This window comes from Cervus canadensis, chromosome 15, assembly GCF_019320065.1.
Source record: "Cervus canadensis isolate Bull #8, Minnesota chromosome 15, ASM1932006v1, whole genome shotgun sequence".
Classification (NCBI taxonomy): domain Eukaryota; kingdom Metazoa; phylum Chordata; class Mammalia; order Artiodactyla; family Cervidae; genus Cervus; species Cervus canadensis.
In genome coordinates this window covers 69,370,412-69,389,858 of record NC_057400.1, presented here as the reverse complement: position 1 = coordinate 69,389,858, position 19,447 = coordinate 69,370,412, and the positions used below count along the sequence as shown (strand labels likewise).

Genomic DNA, 19,447 nt, shown 5'->3' with positions numbered 1-19,447 from the left:
CGCACCAGGGCATAGCCCACACTGCTCCTGGCTCAGCCCAGACCTCTGTGGTCACTTGAGGACTCAGTCCCCGGGGTGCTTGGGGTCCTATGTCCACCCGTCTCAGCAATGACAGACTCTGGGGAGACAGGGTACAGATTGGGGTCCCGCCCTCAGTGCACCCTGAACACGTTCTCTTTTTTTCGCTTTATCTACTGGAGTTCTCTGAGACGTCTTTTGAAAACCTCAACTCTGGCTTTCAAAAAGACTGTAAAATCACTGTGCTCAACTTGAAGAATAAAATCTTCATTTTCAACCTAAAGTGAAACTGGAGGGAAGATTAAAAGCAGTCACTTTTCTTTTTTTTTTTTTAATCGACGAAAGAGCGTTTATTTACCTATTTATATATCTGCCTTGGTCCAAAAAATACAAAAGGTGGTAAAAGCAGTCACTTTTCAAACTGAAAAAGAAAACCCACATGTGACCCCATCACAGAACACAGGTCACGCAGCCCCGCCCTCCTCAGCTTCTCGTCCACCACCAGCATCCTGTCATCGCAAGGCCTGCCCTGGGCTGGCAGGCGCAGGGGAAGCGGGCACACCGGCTCCTCCGTCCCCAGGCTGCGTGGGCCGCTTCCTCCACCTTCTTCCCAAATTCAAGTGGCACTGAAAGAGCATGGGCAAGCTGGGGATTCTGATCCGAAACACAACCGTGGGTACTAAGCAAGGACCCCTGCCTCTTGTTTTCCCGGGATCAAATAAAGATGATCAGTATAATTACTGTGATGCTTACATGTGGCCTCAGATGAGAGAAGACACCCAGGGCTTCCCCACTTCCAGTTACAGACGCAAGCAGCTTGTAGGTCAGCCTACCCAGAGCTAGAAAAGCTAAATACATTTTAAAAGAGGTCCTCAGGCAGCCACAATCCAAGATTTCAAGCACCAGGGAAGCCCAGTGAGGGAGCTGGAGACTGAGAGGGCCGCTCCTTCCCCCGGGGCATCTGAACAAAGCTGACTCTGCGAAAGAAAGGCAGGGGAAAGTCCAGCAGAGGGGACTGGGTAACACAGCTCTGGACGGTTCCTCGGGCTGGGAAGACAAACATATGAGCACAGGCCTGACAAGTCAGTCCGGATGGTAGAGACCAATCTCCCCAAGAAAAGTTGGGCACAGAAAACGTACCCAACACTCTGCCCAAACTGGCTGAGCGCTGAGTATCAATCACCTCGTGGTCTTCAGGAGGCGGACGGTGGGATTCAGGACCTGCCGAGAAGGAGGGGCCCTGGGAGGGCCCCCAGGCTTCCAGACGGAGACGCTGGAGGGCTCCTCCCTGGGGTCGGGTGGGGGGAGGCGGGGAAGGTGGGTGAAGGCTGCTGAGACTCACCTTACAAGGACCCCCCAGCCTCAAGTCGCTCAGGCCCTGAGTGAACAGAGAGCTCTGTCCCCACTAGAGGTCTACGTCAGAGGAAAGTCTGGAGAAGACAGCATCACTCAGGACCTCTAGGGTTTTCCAAACATAGTGTCCAACATGCAACCAACAAAGCAAAAAAGGGTGTAACAACAAACAGGACCAAGAGAAAAAGAACTGAAACACATCCAGAGGTAGCAGATGTCTATCAGAATATCAGAGGTATGCTAGAGGTATCAGATGCAAACGTCACCAGTTCAAAAAATATACTTGACCAAAGGAGAAATTTCTGAGAATCAAAACCAATGCTACAACGTTAAAATAACAGGGACTGAATTTAAGAACTCAGTCTCTGGGCTTAACATCAAACTGGACGTAGCTGAAGAGAGGATCAGTGAACTGAAGGATGGATCAGTTAAAAATATATATATAAAAGGGAAAAAAGTATAGAAAGAGCCCGTTGTGAAACTATGTTGTTAAAAGCTATAAATGGGTCCCCTTATGAGGGCGAAAAGACAGAAAGGGGAATAAGAAATGCCTCCAGGGGTTGGAACTAAAGAGCCTCTTGATGAAAGTGGAAGAGGAGAGTGAAAAAGCTGGCATAAAACTCAGCATTCAAAAAATGAAGATCATGGCATCCGGCTCCATCGCTTCATGGCAAATAAATGGGGAAACAATGGAAACAGTGACAGACTTTATTTTCTTGGGCTCCAAACTTACTGCAGATGGTGAAATTAAAGGACACTTGCTCCTTGGAAGGAAAGCTATGACGAACCTAGGCAGCATGTTAAAAAACAGAGACATTACTTTGCCGACAAAGGTTCATTTAGTCAAAGCTATGTTTTTTCCAGTAGTCATGCATGGATGTGAGAATTGGCCCATGAAGACAGCTGAATGCCGAAGAATCAATGCTTCTGGACTGTGATGTTGGAGAAGACTCTTGAGAGCCCCGTGGACTGCAAGGAGATCCAACCAGTCCATCCTAAAGCAAATCAGTCCTCAATATTCACTGGAAAGACTGATGCTGAAGCTCCAATACTTTGGCCACCTGATGCGAGAAACTGACTCACTGGAAAAGAACCTGATGCTGGAGAAGACTTAAGGTGGGAGGAGAAGGGGACGACAGAAGACCAGGCGGTTGGATGGCATCACCGACTCGATGGACATGAGCTTGAGCAGGCTCCGGGGGCTGGTGATGGACAGAGAAGCCTGGCGTGCTGCAGTCCATGGGGTCGCAACGGGTCAGACGCTGAGTGACGGAACTGACTGGCACTGACGGGGGCAAGAGTTGGCTCAAGAATCAGACTATTGACTCAAAAGTGAAAACCACACATTGGTTTCAGCAGCTCTGCGGGTGCCTGAGGCGAGAAGAAAATGTTCCAGCGCTCAGAGGAAAAAAGGTGTGGCTTTTAATGGCACAGCAACGCCGAGAGCTGACTTTTCAAGAACAACGAAGTCAGGAGATCATTGACGGGCGCCTGTAAAATGCTGAAAACAAACACCGCCAACCTGGAGTTCTACACCCAACAAAAACACGCTTCCAAAGGGAAAGAAAATAAAGACTTTTAGGGCAAATGGAAATGAGACAACTCATCACCCACAGACATGAACTAAAAAGATATTAAGGCCGGGCTTTGGGAAAAAGAAAAGTAGTCTCTGACTGAAATATAAAAAACAAGTAAAGACCAACCATGAGGTAATTCTGACAGTACACATTAACTCTACAATCATGACAACACCAAAAATATATCTACAGTTTTAAAGGATAACAGTGACAAGGAGGAAACAGCCGTGTCAGGGAGGCAGTAACAGCACTAAATTAGACTTAAATGTAAACCACACGCCGTATCTGCGCACGCTCACCCAACCACCTGGCAGAGGAGGAAGAACTAGAAAAGCACCTCATCCTTCTAACAGAAGGCCCGAGACAAGGACACAGAAGAGGCGGGACAGACAGAAAGCAAACAGCAACACGCTGTCTGCACACGGGAACATCAAACTGTAAACAGAGCAAAGGTTCTCACGGAAAGATAAAAAGTGTCAAACTGATTAACATCAAAACTCTACACTATTCACAGGGGTACATGTGAAGATGGAAGACCACAGACAGGTGATACGGAAAGATACGCAGGCAAACAAGGACAGAAAACTGATGTGGCAATATCACTGTCAAACAGTGCCTAGAGTAAGAAGCATTCCTAGCGATAAAAGGAAGCATCTCATACTGATACAAGTTCCGTCTACCAAAAAGATGAGGATTCTAAATTTGAATGTACCTAATAACATAACCTCAAAATATCAATACATAAAAACTGACAGAAACAGAAAAGGAGTAACAGCCAGGTTCACAATCGCAAAGGCAGACGTTAAAGACACATCTCTCACGGAACTGGGCTCCCTGGTGCATGGTCACCTGCAGCCATGAAGGACCTGAAGTGCGGCCAGCGCTGCGCTGAGGCGTGCTGCACACGTGAGACACGCACTGGAGTTTAAAGACGCAGCGTGAAGAAGAGAACAGAAACTGATTCATTAGGTTCCATCATGCTGATCACACACGGAAAGGGTACCGCTTTGGGTGTGTTAAAATAAAACGTATTACAGATGATTTCACCTACTTCTGTTTTACTCAACGTGGCTACCGAAATCTGAATTATATGATTGACAAACCTGATCTAAGTGATACGCACGGAACACTGCATTCCCCCTGATACGCATGATTTTCAGGGGCCCAAGGAACATATAACAAAAGGAATATATATTGGGCCACCAGGAAAGCTCGAATTATTTCAAAGGACTGAAATAATGCAGGGTATGCTTAGGGATTGCAATGGGCTGACGGTCTATGTGCCCTCAAACTTCACCCCGCACGTGGAGATGATACTCAGCGGCAGGGACTCTGGGAGGGGTCAGGTCAGGAGGGAATGGGCTCCCGTGATGCGAGAACAGGGAGAAGCAGCAGGCAGTCTAGGAACCAGGAACCAGGCCTCACCAGACGTGGCACCTGCTGGTGATCTTGGGACTGCCCAGCCTCCAGTACTCTAAGAAACAACTTTCTCTTGTCTAGCAGCTAGTCTACAGTATTGGTAACAGTAGCCCAAAAAGCCCAAGACAGGGCTCTTCATGGAATTAAGCTAGGAATCCAAAAAGGGTCACTAGAAAAACCTTCCCAAACATTGGGAAGTTAAAGGACATACTTCTTGAAGAACTTCATGAATAATAATTTTAAAAAACACAACGAAAATTAGAAATACTTTTCCATAAAAGATAATGAAAGTCTGGCTTATTCAAACTTGTGGGACCCAGCGAACTATGTTTACAGGGTCTTAAAGCCTTAAACACATATCCTGGAAAAGAAGGAAGGCTAAAAATCAATTAAGCCTCTATCCCAAGAAACCAGAAAAGAAGCATAGCAAACAACACACAAGGCAGATGGAAGAAAAAGGAGCGGAAAATAAGGAAACAGTAAGCACATATGAATATTTTTAAAAAACAATGCCAAAAGTTGGCTCTTTGAAAGGATTGATAAAAATGATAAACCTCTAGAGAAACTGATTAAGAAAAAGAGGCAGGGCACAAATCACCAATATCAAGGATTTTTAAAAGTGTAGACAACCCATCTTGCAGACAACAAAGATATTATGAACTTACTATTTACGTCACTTACCAATTGCAGAGTCTGCTGGCCTCACTAAATTCTTAGCACTGGGAAATGATTTACCTAAATAGACCCAAGAAGACATACAAAATCAGAAATTTTTATTTGCATGAAAAAAATTAAATCTGAAGTGAAAAGCCTCCCCACAATGAAACCTAATTGTTTTGTCAATCAATTCTTCCAAAAAGCCAGGGAAGTAAACAGCAATCTCACAGGAACTCTTGCGGTAAACCAGGAACACTCTCCTCCTTGTTTCATAAGACTAGCATAACCTTGATACTAAAACCAACAAGGAAAAGAAGTACAAGAAGGTCAAATTGCTGACTCTGAGTAGAGATGCTGCTGCTGCTACTGCTAAGTCACTTCAGTCGTGTCCGACTCTGTGCGACCCCATCCCTGGGATTCTCCAGGCAAGAACACTGGAGTGGGTTGCCATTTTCTTGGCGAACTTTCAAGACAAGACTCTTAAAACATGTCCAGAATTCACTTCATACCTTTGCCATTTCCTTCTCCAGTTTATAACAAGTACGCGTCCACAAAACCTAGAGAGGCCCAAAGGAAGACAGGTGGGGTGTATAAAAGCCTCAGCACTTAAGACTCAAGAGACATAAAAACTTCCCAGCCAAAGAAATGAAAGTCTGATGGTGGAAATCGGAAGAGAGATATGAATAGCTTTGGGACTACACAACGGCCCCTGACACCTCAATGCAGGGGAGGCTCATGGCACAGACACTGAGTCTTTGGGTAGGAGTGAGATGGGGGGTGAAGACAGAGGTGGCTGCAGCCAGGCGCATTAAGAACCTTAAGAACCCTGCCTTGCGCCTCCCTTTCGCTTTGACTTGCCTGCCGGTCAGGCCAGCCGGCCACACCTCTCCAAGGGTCGTGGGCTAAACTTGAGCCGCACGACCTGCGACCGGACTCCGGTCGGCCAGGGCCAGCAGCCCGACGGCCGTCCGAGGCCGCCCCGCCTCCGCACACCGCCAAGCCAGGCCAGAACCCGCCTGGCCCGGCCCGGGGCCCCGGAGGGCTTCCTGGACCCCGAGTGGCCGGCTGGCCGTGCATGCCTGGGCCTGGGGTTGGGGTGAGGAGCGCGGAGGTCTCGGCGCCCTCCCGCCCTGGGCCATTCCAGGCCCGCCCCCTGTCGGCACCCGCGCCCACCCCCACCCACACCCCCACCCCCACCCCCCGCCCCACTGGCCTTCCAGGCTCAGGGCCAAGTTGCCCCGGAGGTGTCTGATTCGGGCCCGCCTTGGACCGCGGCCCTGTGTCCTCTGAGCCTCGCGCGGGCGTAGGCGTAGCGCAGCCGGGGCCCTGAGTGCCCATCCTGCCCGGCACCTGCCCGGGGCCCAAACCCACCGCGAGCCTGCGGCGCCGTCCACCCCAGGGCCTCAGCCCCGCCCCTTCGCCACACCGCGGCCCCCCTTGTCCCCACGCCGCCCGCCAAGCACGGGACCTTCCTGAGGGCCTTCACACTCTTCCTTAAAGAGTTCTACGTGAATTGAAGACAGGATCTACTGGATTTTCACCAACTGCTAAAACAGACAGACAACAGTTCCTTTGATCCTTCTTGCCTTACTGTGAGCTGTGACGGTAGGGAACCTCGTGGCTGCTGCACTCAACGATTTCATTCATTCTCTTGTTTAAAAACAGGGATTCATTGAGCTGCATGGGAGATGAATTCTGTCATTAGAAACGTTGCCACCAGGCTTAAGAAATGTATTTATAACTCATTTCTTTCAGGAAACAGGTTTCAAGATCTCCATCAGAAGTCTTTCATTAAGATAAATCACAGCTTTGTCAGTTTCTCCAGAAATACTCTTACTTTTAACTCCCAAGGAGAAGCGCACTAATAGAACTAAATGAACCTAGTAGGTTATTTTCTCTCTAATGGCACCTGTCTTTATTCAAAGGAGTCCGGTCTACGTATTTCCTGGGCTTCCCTGGTGGCTCAGGTGGTGAAGAATCTGTCTGCAATGCAGGAGACCTGGGTTCCACGGCTGGGTTGAGAAGATCGCCTGGAGAAGGGAATGGCGACCTCTTCCAGTATTCTTGCCTAGAGAATTCCACGGACAGGGGACCTTGCAAGGCTACATAGTCCATGGAGTCACAAAGACTCGGACACAACTGAGCAACTAATACACGTATTTCTTACTATTTGCTTCGTAGAAGCAATCGTTCATAGCCTTTTATAGCACTTTCTAAAGAACGTGTGGTGCCTTTTTCTTTGTTGTAAGCTGCACTAGGTCTTGGTTGCCACACATGGGATCTTTAATTGTGGCGTGCAAACTCTTACTTGCAGTGTATGGGATCTAGTTCACTGGCCAGAGATGGAACCCAGGCCCCTGCATTGGGAGCAGCCACTGGATGACCAGGGAAGCCCTCTAAAGAACTCTTCAAGTGCAACTTTCTGGATGTTCGCAGCAGCTCCGGGCAGTCCTAGTGATGATACTGTTCTGCACTCTCGAGCCCGTGTCCTCCCCGAGGGACACAGGGGCCAAGCGAGCAGATAGATGCCGCCCCAGCGTCAGACCGCAGGGCCAGACTGGCTGTGTAAACTCCCTTCCAGTGATGTCCTCTTTTTACCGTTCCTCTGGTAAATTCAGTACTGCTTTCCTTGGAGCATGTGTTTAAAAAGGAAATCCTAGATGTGTTCCAACATTACTGCCCACTTTGAGGTGGATTGATATCTACCTAGGACTTGTTTATTAAACCCACCTGCCTGAGTACTGTGACTTGACTGGAGTTTTCTTGAAGTCACTCCTGAAGCATTGTGATGGTTTTGTCTGACATTAATAGATTTTTAAAAATGATACGTGTTGGCGTATGGCTATGAAGAAAGGGGAGAATCTGTTGCTATTGCAAACCAATTATGGAGGCAACTTAAAAAGGAAATCTGAATTGTAACTGTGTTTCTATTTATGTAAAATACGGTCCTTACCTTGCAGTCTGTAGTTGATGCGCACAGACACAGCAGTGGCTCGCGGGTTGCTCTTCTGCCATCTTCCTGTCCTCCTTCAGTCCCTGCATGTGTATAGGAACTTCAGTGAGATAATGGGGCATTTAACAGAGATTGCTCTGCGCAACACTGTCTTTAGTGTTTCTATTTTAAATTTGCTAGGCTGTTAATTTATATGCAAATAAAAGACACAATAAGAGAGTTCTGTGCCTATTGTGTATACGTAACCTGAAAGTAAATGCAGGATATTGATCCCAGAGGGAAAATAAGTTAAGAGCGTCTGTGTTCAAAGATGTTTGAAAGTTCTTATTTCAGGCTGAACCGTTGTTGGTGACCCGTGAAAGTCGCTCAGTCATGTCTGACTCTGCGAACGCAGGGACTATACAGTCCATGGAATTCTCCAGGCCCGAATACTAGAGTGGGTAGCCGTTCCCTTCTCCAGGGGGTCTCTGCAACCCAGGGATGGAACCCAGGTCTCCTGCATGCCAGGTGGATTCTTCACCAGCTGAGCCACCAGGGAAGCCTGAACACTTATCAGCAGTTAAGGATTTCACAAATGCTAGATTGGAAAGATAAAATAATAATTCTGCTACATTAAAACAGATTTTCTTAAGTTCAAATTTTTTCAATGCAGTTGTAGGGAAGAAGTCTTTCCCCCTTATGGACATATCAGTATGTTAATGCCTAAGAAGTCCTTTTTCGAAAAGTTACAAAAAAGACAAAAGGCGGAAAATTATGCCAATAAGGCACCACATGATGATGCAAAAAGATGGATACAGACAAGGAAAGAAGGAATAAAAACTAAGCATTATGCTAATGGGAAACCATCATGCAAGTTAATTCGGGGGGGCGGGGGGAACCTAATGGAAAACACTTGCTTCTATGCCATAAACCATCTTCGAATTCAGGTTTCATTGGATTTTTCACGATAAACGTTTCATCACCTATACGTTGGCTTGTCGTCTACTTTGCGCAAAAGCCTGGAGCTCCTAACTACTAGGGGGTCTCCCATCCAAGTACTAACTAACCCTGCTTAGTTTCCCAGGTCAGAAGACATCTGGCCCGTTCAGGGTGGTATGATCTCATCAGAGGGAGGCGGCTGGCGCCAGGCGCCTTCAAAGCCCTGCGCTGCGCCTCCCTCTCGCTCTGACGTGCCGGTCGAGCCAGCCCGGGCCGCACCTTTCCACGGGGCGCGCGCTGCACTTGAGCCGCACGACCGGCGCCCGAACTCGGGCCGGCCAGGCGCGGCAGCCCGGCCGACGCCGCCCCGTCCCCGCACACCGCCACCCTGGCAAGCAAGCCTGGCCCGGCCCGGGGGCCCGGAGGGTTGCCGGGACCACGAGCGGCCGGTTAGGCGTGCAGGCCTGGGCTGCGGGTTGGCGTGAGGGGCGCGGAGGTCTGGGCGCCCACCCACCCTGGGCCTCTCCAGGCCCGCCCCCCGCTCGGGTCCCCCACCCACCCCTCCGGATCGCTGCTCAGGCCCAAGTGGCCCCAGAGGTGTCTGGCTTGCGGGCGGGCCGGCCGCCGCCGGCGACTGGAGCGCGGCAGCCCCGCCCCTTCGCCCGACCGCGGCCCCCCCTTGTCCCCACGCCGCCCGCCAAGCACAGGACCTTCCTGAGAGAGCGGACGAGCGACAGGCAGGGGCACGGACACGGACACACACACAGACACTCGCACGCACCCAGGCCAAGGGAGACAGCCGGCCGGCGCAAGCTCCTCAGCCAGAGCCAGACCCACAGCGCCTGTGAGAGGCCGGGGGTCAGGAGACTCAGAGGCAGAAAGAGATGAAGGTTCAGAGACAGACTCCCAGACGGCCAGAGGGAGATGAAGACAGACACGCGCGCGGACACACACACACACACACACACACACACACACACAGGTGGAGACAGACAGAGGGAGACAGACACGGGAGAGAGGATGGCATCCGATCCGAGACAGACACACTGGCACAACCGTGACCACCCCAGAGAGAGGCCCTGCGGAAGAAGCCGCTTCCCCAAGGGAGGGGGCGTTCCCTTGGGGCGGCCCAGGCTGGACGCGGTGCCCCGGGGCTGGCAGTCCCCCGTGGGGTCCCCAAGACTTCCTCGCAGCCGAAGTCTCAAAGGTCCCCTTCAGCTTGGCTCCCTAAGGCAAGACCCAGCCCCCGCCCCCAGACCAGAGGGTGAGTGTGTGAGAGTGTGTGTGTGAGGGTGTCGGTGGGCGAGGCTGTGGTCAGGCCGACCGGGGGCCGGGTGCATACCCACGATGGATGGGGGAGGGTGTGGAGGCGTGGGGGTGGGGCTGGGGGTGGGGAACCTGTGTGGTCCTCTTGCTGTCTCTCTCTCCCTCTTTCTTCTTCTTCTTTTTTTTAAAGGTAAGATGTTTTTATTGAAATATTGGGACTATTCTCTGTACAGCAGCAGTCTCACTGAGAGGCAGTTTTGCCTCCCAAGTAACATTTGACAATGTTTGAAGACATTCTTGATTGTTAAATCTTGGGGAGGGGTGGTATGAGTATCTCATGGGTAAAAGACACAAATGAAAAATACTTCGGTTCAATTCTAAACACAGAGAATGTGCCAAATTCTCAAGAAACATTGTTCATACACTTAATTGACTTAATTTCCAAGGTCCTTATGCCTAGAGTAAGTAATCCAGAAACCACACCGTTTCTCGCCTGGCTTTACGCGGGACACGTGGGAGAACAAAAAGTAAGGTTTCACTCCATTCAATGACCTTAGTTTTCTCAGATGCAGTTTTCATAAGCTCACAAACTCCCGACCCACTCACCCTCCCCTGGGGTTGCAAATCTCTCCTTGGAGAAGCCAAAACAAAGAAAGCCCAATCCCGCACGGTGATCAGCGAAGTGCTGAGGAAACCCTCCCTCGGGATTTCAAGGCGCTGCTCCCGCAGAGGGCCTGCCCACCTAATCACTGCCGGGCAAATGAAGGAGTCCAACCTGCTCGAGAAACGCTCACTCAAGGGAGGCTCTGACGCCAGAGCCCCGGGCCCAGACCCCACAGAGAGCAATCCCTCCTCAGAGCCTCAGGGGCCAGGCCTCGGGGCCCGCTCCCTCAGGGCAGAAGGTGCGCGCTAGGGCGCGAGACTGGGGCGCCGAGAGGGCCTGGGACGCCCCGCGCACCCGCCCACCCGCCCTCCCAGAGTGGAGGAGGAGCCCGCCGGTCTCCGGCCTCCACCACCCCGGCCCCCGACTTACCGCGGTGCGCTGGGGGAGGGGAAGTGTCAGGAGTGAGGGGCTAGGCCGCACCACCACCCGCCGCTCAGAGAGCAGCGCGCGGCCGCCACGAAACCGTCGCCGCCGCCGTCTCCAGCACCGATACCGACCGCCGCCGCTCCGGGCGCAGCGCGTAGGGGGCCCGACTGCGTCGCACGCCGCCCGCCCGCCGTCAGAGGCTCGCTGCGCGGGCTCCGCCCTCGCTGTCTGTGCATTGGCTGACTCCGCCACCACTCTATCTACATCCGCCCTGTTCTTCACTGGACCACGGGGCTTTTGAAACCGAACGTGAGGGTTGTGAGGGTTGTCTCTGCCAGACTAGGACTCTCTCCCCTCTTTCTGAGTCTCCCTTCCCTGTGCTTTGCAGCTCTTCACCTGTCCGGGGCGGGGTGTGTCTGTGTGTTTCTGTGTGTGTCTTTGTGTGTCTCTGTCTCTGTGTGTGTGTGTGTGAGTGTGTGTGTGTGTGTGTGTGTGTGTGTGTGTGTGTGCACGCGCGCGAACGGTCGCCTGGGAGTACTGGGCTGGGGCTCGGGCTGGGGCAGCCCCCGGGATTGCCTGAGGCATGCCAAGGGAGCCCCAGATGGAGACCCGACTGTCATCTGGTTTCCTGGAAGCCAAATCCGGAGGCAACCCAGGCCTGCGGCGGGAGTCGGGGCCCCGGCCACCCACCGGGGAGGGGCTGGGGCTGCGGGGACCCAAGAGTTGGGCCGCTGCTGTCTTCGAGGGCCGCCGGCAGGCCGGCTGGCCGGCCGGCTGGAAGGCAGGCGACGGCTCTGAGGGGCCAGGGGCAGGTGGGGCTCGGGGCGGCCAACCGCGCCGGGGGAGCCAGGGCTAAAGGACAGGGGAGGCAGGAAGCCTACAGCACCCGGTATTCCCAGGCGGTCTCCCACCCAAGTACTAACCAGGCCAGACCCTGCTTCGCTTCCCAGATCAGACAAGATCTGGCGCGTTCAGGGTGGTATGGCCCTAGACGGAGGTGGCTGCAGCCAGGCGCCTTAAGAACCTTAAGAACCCTGCCTTGCGCCTCCCTTTCGGTCTGACTTGCCTGCCGGTCAGGCCAGCCGGCCACACCTCTCCAAGGGCCGCGGGCTGCACTTGAGCCGCACGACCTGCGACCGGACTCCGGTCGGCCAGGGCCGGCAGCCCGGCGGCCGCCCGATGCCGCCCAGCCTCCGCACACCGCCAAGCCCGGCCAGAACCCGCCTGGCCCGGCCCGGGGCCCCGGAGGGCTTCCTGGACCCCGAGTGGCCGGCTGGCCGTGCATGCCTGGGCCTGGGGTTGGGGTGAGGGGCGCGGAGGTCTCGGCGCCCTCCCGCCCTGGGCCTCTCCAGGCCCGCCCCCTGTCGGCGCCCGCGCCCACCCCCCGCCCCACTGGCCATCCAGGCTCAGGGCCACGTGGCCCCGGAGGTGTCTGATTCGGGCCCGCCGCGGACCGCGGCCCTCGGTCCTCTGAGCCTCCCGCGGCGTAGGCATAGCGCAGCCGGGGCCCTGAGCGCCCATCCTGCCCGGCACCTGCCCGGGGCCCAAACCCACCGCGAGCCCCCGGCGCCGTCCACCCGAGCGCCTCAGCCCCGCCCCTTCGCCCCACCGCGGCCCCCCTTGTCCCCACGCCGCCCGCCAAGCACGGGACCTTCCTGAGGGCCTTCAGACTCTTCCTTAAAGAGTTCTACGTGAATTGAAGACAGGATCTACTGGATGGTAACCAACTGCTAAAACAGACAGACAACAGTTACTTTGATCCTTCTTGCCTTACTGTGAGCTGTGACGGTAGGGAACCTCATGGCTGCTGAACTCAACGCTTTCATTCATTCTCTTGTTTCAAAACAGGGACTCATTGAGCTGCATGGGAGATGAATTCTGTCATTAGAAACGTTGCCACCAGGCTTAAGAAATATATTTATAACTCATTTCTTTCAGGAAACAGGTTTCAAGATCTCCATCAGAAGTCTTTTATTAAGATAAATCACAGCTTTGTCAGGTTCTCCAGAAGTACTCTTATTTTTAACTCCCAAGGAGAAGCGCAATAATAGAACTAAATGAACCTAGTAGGTTATTTTCTCTCTAATGGCACCTGTCTTTATTCATAGGAGTCCGGTCTACGTATTTCCTGGGCTTCCCTGGTGGCTCAGGTGGTGAAGAATCTGTCTGCAATGCAGGAGCCCTGGGTTCCACGGCTGGGTTGAGACGATCGCCTGGAGAAGGGAATGGCGACCTCTTCCAGTATTCTCGCCTAGAGAATTCCACGGACAGGGGAACTTGGAAGGCTACATAGTCCATGGAGTCACAAAGACTCGGACACAACTGAGCAACTAATACACGTATTTTTTACTATTTGCTTCGAAGAAGCAATCGTTCATAGCCTTTTATAGCACTTTCTAAAGAACGTGTGGTGCCTTTTTCTTTGTTGTAAGCTGCACTAGGTCTTGGTTGCCACACATGGGATCTTTAATTGTGGCGTGCAAACTCTTACTTGCAGTGTATGGGATCTAGTTCACTGGCCAGAGATGGAACCCAGGCCCCTGCATTGGGAGCAGCCACTGGATGCCCAGGGAAGCCCTCTAAAGAACTCTTCAAGTGCAACTTTCTGGATGTTCGCAGCAGCTCCGGGCAGTCCTAGTGATGATACTGTTCTGCACTCTCGAGCCCGTGTCCTCCCCGAGGGACACAGGGGCCAAGCGAGCAGATAGATGCTACCCCAGCGTCAGACCGCAGGGCCAGACTGGCTGTGTAAACTCCCTTCCAGTGATGTCCTCTTTTTACCGTTCCTCTGGTAAATTCAGTACTGCTTTCCTTGGAGCGTGTGTTTAAAAAGGAAATCCTAGATGTGTTCCAACATTACTGCCCACTTTGAGGTGGATTGATATCTACCTAGGACTTGTTTATTAAACCCACCTGCCTGAGTACTGTGACTTGATTGGAGTTTTCTTGACGTCACTCCTGAAGCATTGTGATGGTTTTGTCTGACATTAATAGATTTTTAAAAATGATACGTGTTGGCGTATGGCTATGAAGAAAGGGGAGAATCTGTTGCTATTGCAAACCAATTATGGAGGCAACTTAAAAAGGAAATCTGAATTGTAACTGTGCTTCTATTTATGTAAAATACGGTCCTTACCTTGCAGTCTGTAGTTGATGTGCACAGACACAGCAGTGGCTCGCGGGTTGCTCTTCTGCCATCTTCCTGTCCTCCTTCAGTCCCTGCATGTGTATAGGAACTTCAGTGAGATAATGGGGCATTTAACAGAGATTGCTCTGCGCAACACTGTCTTTAGTGTTTCTATTTTAAATTTGCTAGGCTGTTAATTTATATGCAAATAAAAGACACAATAAGAGAGTTCTGTGCCTATTGTGTATACGTAACCTGAAAGTAAATGCAGGATATTGATCCCAGAGGGAAAATAAGTTAGAGCGTCTGTGTTCAAAGATTTTTGAAAGTTCTTATTTCAGGCTGAACCGTTGTTGGTGACCCGTGAAAGTCGCTCAGTCATGTCTGACTCTGCGAACGCAGGGACTATACAGTCCATGGAATTCTCCAGGCCCGAATACTAGAGTGGGTAGCCGTTCCCTTCTCCAGGGGGTCTCTGCAACCCAGGGATCGAACCCAGGTCTCCTGCATGCCAGGTGGATTCTTCACCAGCTGAGCCACCAGGGAAGCCTGAACACTTATCAGCAGTTAAGGATTTCACAAATGCTAGATTGGAAAGATAAAATAATAATTCTGCTACATTAAAACAGATTTTCTTAAGTTCAAATTTTTTCAATGCAGTTGTAGGGAAGAAGTCTTTCCCCCTTATGGACATATCAGTATGTTAATGCCTAAGAAGTCCTTTTTCGAAAAGTTACAAAAAAGAAAAAAGGCGGAAAATTATGCCAATAAGGCACCACATGATGATGCAAAAAGATGGATACAGACAAGGAAAGAAGGAATAAAAACTAAGCATTATGCTAATGGGAAACCATCATGCAAGTTAATTCAGGGGGAGGGGGGAACCTAATGGAAAACACTTGCTTCTATGCCATAAACCATCTTCGAATTCAGGTTTCATTGGATTTTTCACGATAAACGTTTCATCACCTATACGTTGGCTTGTCGTCTACTTTGTGCAAAAGCCTGGAGCTCCTAACTACTAGGGGGTCTCCCATCCAAGTACTAACTAACCCTGCTTAGTTTCCCAGATCAGAAGACATCTGGCCCGTTCAGGGTGGTATGATCTCATCAGAGGGAGGCGGCTGGCGCCAGGCGCCTTCAAAGCCCTGCGCTGCGCCTCCCTCTCGCTCTGACGTGCCGGTCGAGCCAGCCCGGGCCGCACCTTTCCACGGGGCGCGCGCTGCACTTGAGCCGCACGACCAGCGACCGAACTCGGGCCGGCCAGGCCCGGCAGCCCGGCCGACGCCGCCCCGTCCCCGCACACCGCCACCCTGGCAAGCAAGCCTGGCCCGGCCCGGGGGCCCGGAGGGTTGCCGGGACCACGAGCGGCCGGTTAGGCGTGCAGGCCTGGGCTGCGGGTTGGCGTGAGGGGCGCGGAGGTCTGGGCGCCCCCCCCCTGGGCCTCTCCAGGCCCGCCCCCCGCTCGGGTCCCCCACCCACCCCTCCGGATCGCTGCTCAGGCCCAAGTGGCCCCAGAGGTGTCTGGCTTGCGGGCGGGCCGGCCGCCGCCGGCGACTGGAGCGCGGCAGCCCCGCCCCTTCGCCCGACCGCGGCCCCCCCTTGTCCCCACGCCGCCCGCCAAGCACAGGACCTTCCTGAGAGAGCGGACGAGCGACAGGCAGGGGCACGGACACGGACACACACACAGACACTCGCACGCACCCAGGCCAAGGGAGACAGCCGGCCGGCGCAAGCTCCTCAGCCAGAGCCAGACCCACAGCGCCTGTGAGAGGCCGGGGGTCAGGAGACTCAGAGGCAGAAAGAGATGAAGGTTCAGAGACAGACTCCCAGACGGCCAGAGGGAGATGAAGACAGACACGCGCGCGGACACACACACGCACGCGCACACACACACACACACACACACACACAGGTGGAGACAGACAGAGGGAGACAGACACGGGAGAGAGGATGGCATCCGATCCGAGACAGACACACTGGCACAACCGTGACCACCCCAGAGAGAGGCCCTGCGGAAGAAGCCGCTTCCCCAAGGGAGGGGGCGTTCCCTTGGGGCGGCCCAGGCTGGACGCGGTGCCCCGGGGCTGGCAGTCCCCCGTGGGGTCCCCAAGACTTCCTCGCAGCCGAAGTCTCAAAGGTCCCCTTCAGCTTGGCTCCCTAAGGCAAGACCCAGCCCCCGCCCCCAGACCAGAGGGTGAGTGTGTGAGAGTGTGTGTGTGAGGGTGTCGGTGGGCGAGGCTGTGGTCAGGCCGACCGGGGGCCGGGTGCATACCCACGATGGACGGGGGAGGGTGTGGAGGCGTGGGGGTGGGGCTGGGGGTGGGGAACCTGTGTGGTCCTCTTGCTGTCTCTCTCTCCCTCTTTCTTCTTCTTCTTTTTTTTAAAGGTAAGATGTTTTTATTGAAATATTGGGACTATTCTCTGTACAGCAGCAGTCTCACTGAGAGGCAGTTTTGCCTCCCAAGTAACATTTGACAATGTTTGAAGACATTCTTGATTGTTCAATCTTGGGGAGGGGTGGTATGAGTATCTCCTGGGTAAAAGACACAAATGAAAAATACTTCGGTTCAATTCTAAACACAGAGAATGTGCCAAATTCTCAAGAAACATTGTTCATACACTTAATTGACTTAATTTCCAAGGTCCTTATGCCTAGAGTAAGTAATCCAGAAACCACACCATTTCTCGCCTAGCTTTACGCGGGACACGTGGGAGAACAAAAAGGAAGGTTTCACTCCATTCAATGACCTTAGTTTTCTCAGATGCAGTTTTCATAAGCTCACAAACTCCCGACCCACTCACCCTCCCCTGGGGTTGCAAATCTCTCCTTGGAGAAGCCAAAACAAAGAAAGCCCAATCCCGCACGGTGATCAGCGAAGTGCTGAGGAAACCCTCCCTCGGGATTTCAAGGCGCTGCTCCCGCAGAGGGCCTGCCCACCTAACCACTGCCGGGCAAATGAAGGAGTCCAACCTGCTCGAGAAACGCTCACTCAAGGGAGGCTCTGACGCCAGAGCCCCGGGCCCAGACCCCACAGAGAGCAATCCCTCCTCAGAGCCTCAAGAGCCAGGCCTCGGGGCCCGCTCCCTCAGGGCAGAAGGTGCGCGCTAGGGCGCGAGACTGGGGCGCCGAGAGGGCCTGGGACGCCCCGCGCACCCGCCCACCCGCCCTCCCAGAGTGGAGGAGGAGCCCGCCGGTCTCCGGCCTCCACCACCCCGGCCCCCGACTTACCGCCGTGCGCTGGGGGAGAGGAAGTGTCAGGAGTGAGGGGCTAGGCCGCACCACCACCCGCCGCTCAGAGAGCAGCGCGCGGCCGCCACGAAACCGTCGCCGCCGCCGTCTCCAGCACCGATACCGACCGCCGCTCAGGGCGCAGCGCGTAGGGGGCCCGACTGCGTCGCACGCCGCCCGCCCGCCGTCAGAGGCTCGCTGCGCGCGCTCCGCCCTCGCTGTCTGTGCATTGGCTGACTCCTCCACCACTCTATCTACATCCGCCCTGTTATTCATTGGACCACGGGGCTTTTGAAACCGAACGTGAGGGTTGTGAGGGTTGTCTCTGCCAGACTAGGACTCTCTCCCCTCTTTCTGAGTCTCCCTTCCCTGTGCTTTGCAGCTCTTCACCTGTCCGGGGCGGGGTGTGTCTGTGTGTGTGTCTTTGTGTGTGTCTTTGTGTGTCTCTGTGTGTGTGTGTGAGTGTGTGTGTGTGTGTGTGTGTGTGCGCGCCCGCGGTCGCCTGGGAGTACTGGGCTGGGGCTCGGGCTGGGGCAGCCCCCGGGACTGCCTGAGGCATGCCAAGGGAGCCCCAGATGGAGACCCGACTGTCATCTGGTTTCCTGGAAGCCAAATCCGGAGGCAAGCCAGGCCTGCGGCGGGAGTCGGGGCCCCGGCCACACACCGGGGGAGGGGCTGGGGCTGCGGGGACCCAAGAGTTGGGCTGCTGCTGTCTTCGAGGGCCGCCGGCAGGCCGGCTGGCCGGCCGGCTGGAAGGCAGGCGACGGCTCTGAGCGCGCCGGGTGCGAGGGGCCAGGGGCAGGTGGGGCTCGGGGCGGCCAACCGCGCCGGGGGAGCCAGGGCTAAAGGACAGGGGAGGCAGGAAGCCTACAACACCCGGTATTCCCAGGCGGTCTCCCACCCAAGTACTAACCAGGCCAGACCCTGCTTCGCTTCCCAGATCAGACAAGATCTGGCGCGTTCAGGGTGGTATGGCCCTAGACGGAGGTGGCTGCAGCCAGGCGCCTTAAGAACCTTAAGAACCCTGCGTTGCGCCTCCCTTTCGGTCTGACTTGCCTGCCGGTCAGGCCAGCCGGCCACACCTCTCCAAGGGCCGCGGGCTGCACTTGAGCCGCACGACCTGCGACCGGACTCCGGTCGGCCAGGGCCGGCAGCCCGGCGGCCGTCCGACGCCGCCCGGCCTCTGCACACCGCCAAGCCCGGCCAGAACCCGCCTGGCCCGGCCCGGGGCCCCGGAGGGCTTCCTGGACCCCGAGTGGCCGGCTGGCCGTGCATGCCTGGGCCTGGGGTTGGGGTGAGGGGCGCGGAGGTCTCGGCGCCCTCCCGCCCTGGGCCTCTCCAGGCCCGCCCCCTGTCGGCGCCCGCGCCCACCCCCACCCCCACCCCCACCCCCCGCCCCACTCGCCTTCCAGGCTCAGGGCCACGTGGCCCCGGAGGTGTCTGATTCGGGCCCGCCGCGGACCGCAGCCCTCGGTCCTCTGAGCCTCCCGCGGGCGTAGGCGTAGCGCAGCCGGGGCCCTGAGCGCCCATCCTGCCCGGCACCTGCCCGGGGCCCAAACCCACCGCGAGCCACCGGCGCCGTCCACCCGAGCGCCTCAGCCCCGCCCCTTCGCCACACCGCGGCCCCCCTTGTCCCCACGCCGCCCGCCAAGCACGGGACCTTCCTGAGGGCCTTCAGAATCTTCCTTAAAGAGTTCTACGTGAATTGAAGACAGGATCTACTGGATTGTCACCAACTGCTAAAACAGACAGACAGACAAGTTACTTTGATCCTTCTTGCCTTACTGTGAGCTGTGACGGGAGGGAACCTCATGGCTGCTGCACTCAACGATTTCATTCATTCTCTTGTTTCAAAACAGGGACTCATTGAGCTGCATGGGAGATGAATTCTGTCATT

General features: G+C 54.6%; 1 protein-coding gene and 2 pseudogenes across 4 annotated transcripts in view; all 3 read right to left on the bottom strand.

Moving 5' to 3' along the window:
- Positions 1 to 19,447, bottom strand: part of LOC122453686 (liprin-alpha-1-like) — a 47,462-nt gene that overhangs the window by 26,286 nt on the left and 1,729 nt on the right. For all 4 annotated transcript variants that reach the window (XM_043487777.1, XM_043487778.1, XM_043487776.1 and 1 more), the window contains exons 2-6: positions 19,336 to 19,421; positions 14,328 to 14,410; positions 12,966 to 13,051; positions 7,978 to 8,060; positions 6,611 to 6,701 (exon numbers count right to left, since the gene is read on the bottom strand). In XM_043487777.1, the coding sequence (XP_043343712.1) occupies positions 6,611 to 6,667 (57 nt within the window). In that variant the 5' untranslated portion in view covers positions 6,668 to 6,701; positions 7,978 to 8,060; positions 12,966 to 13,051; positions 14,328 to 14,410; positions 19,336 to 19,421. The remainder of the gene's footprint in view (positions 1 to 6,610; positions 6,702 to 7,977; positions 8,061 to 12,965; positions 13,052 to 14,327; positions 14,411 to 19,335; positions 19,422 to 19,447) is intronic.
- LOC122454105 lies at positions 12,066 to 12,184 on the bottom strand (annotated as a pseudogene).
- On the bottom strand, positions 18,415 to 18,533 carry LOC122454116 (annotated as a pseudogene).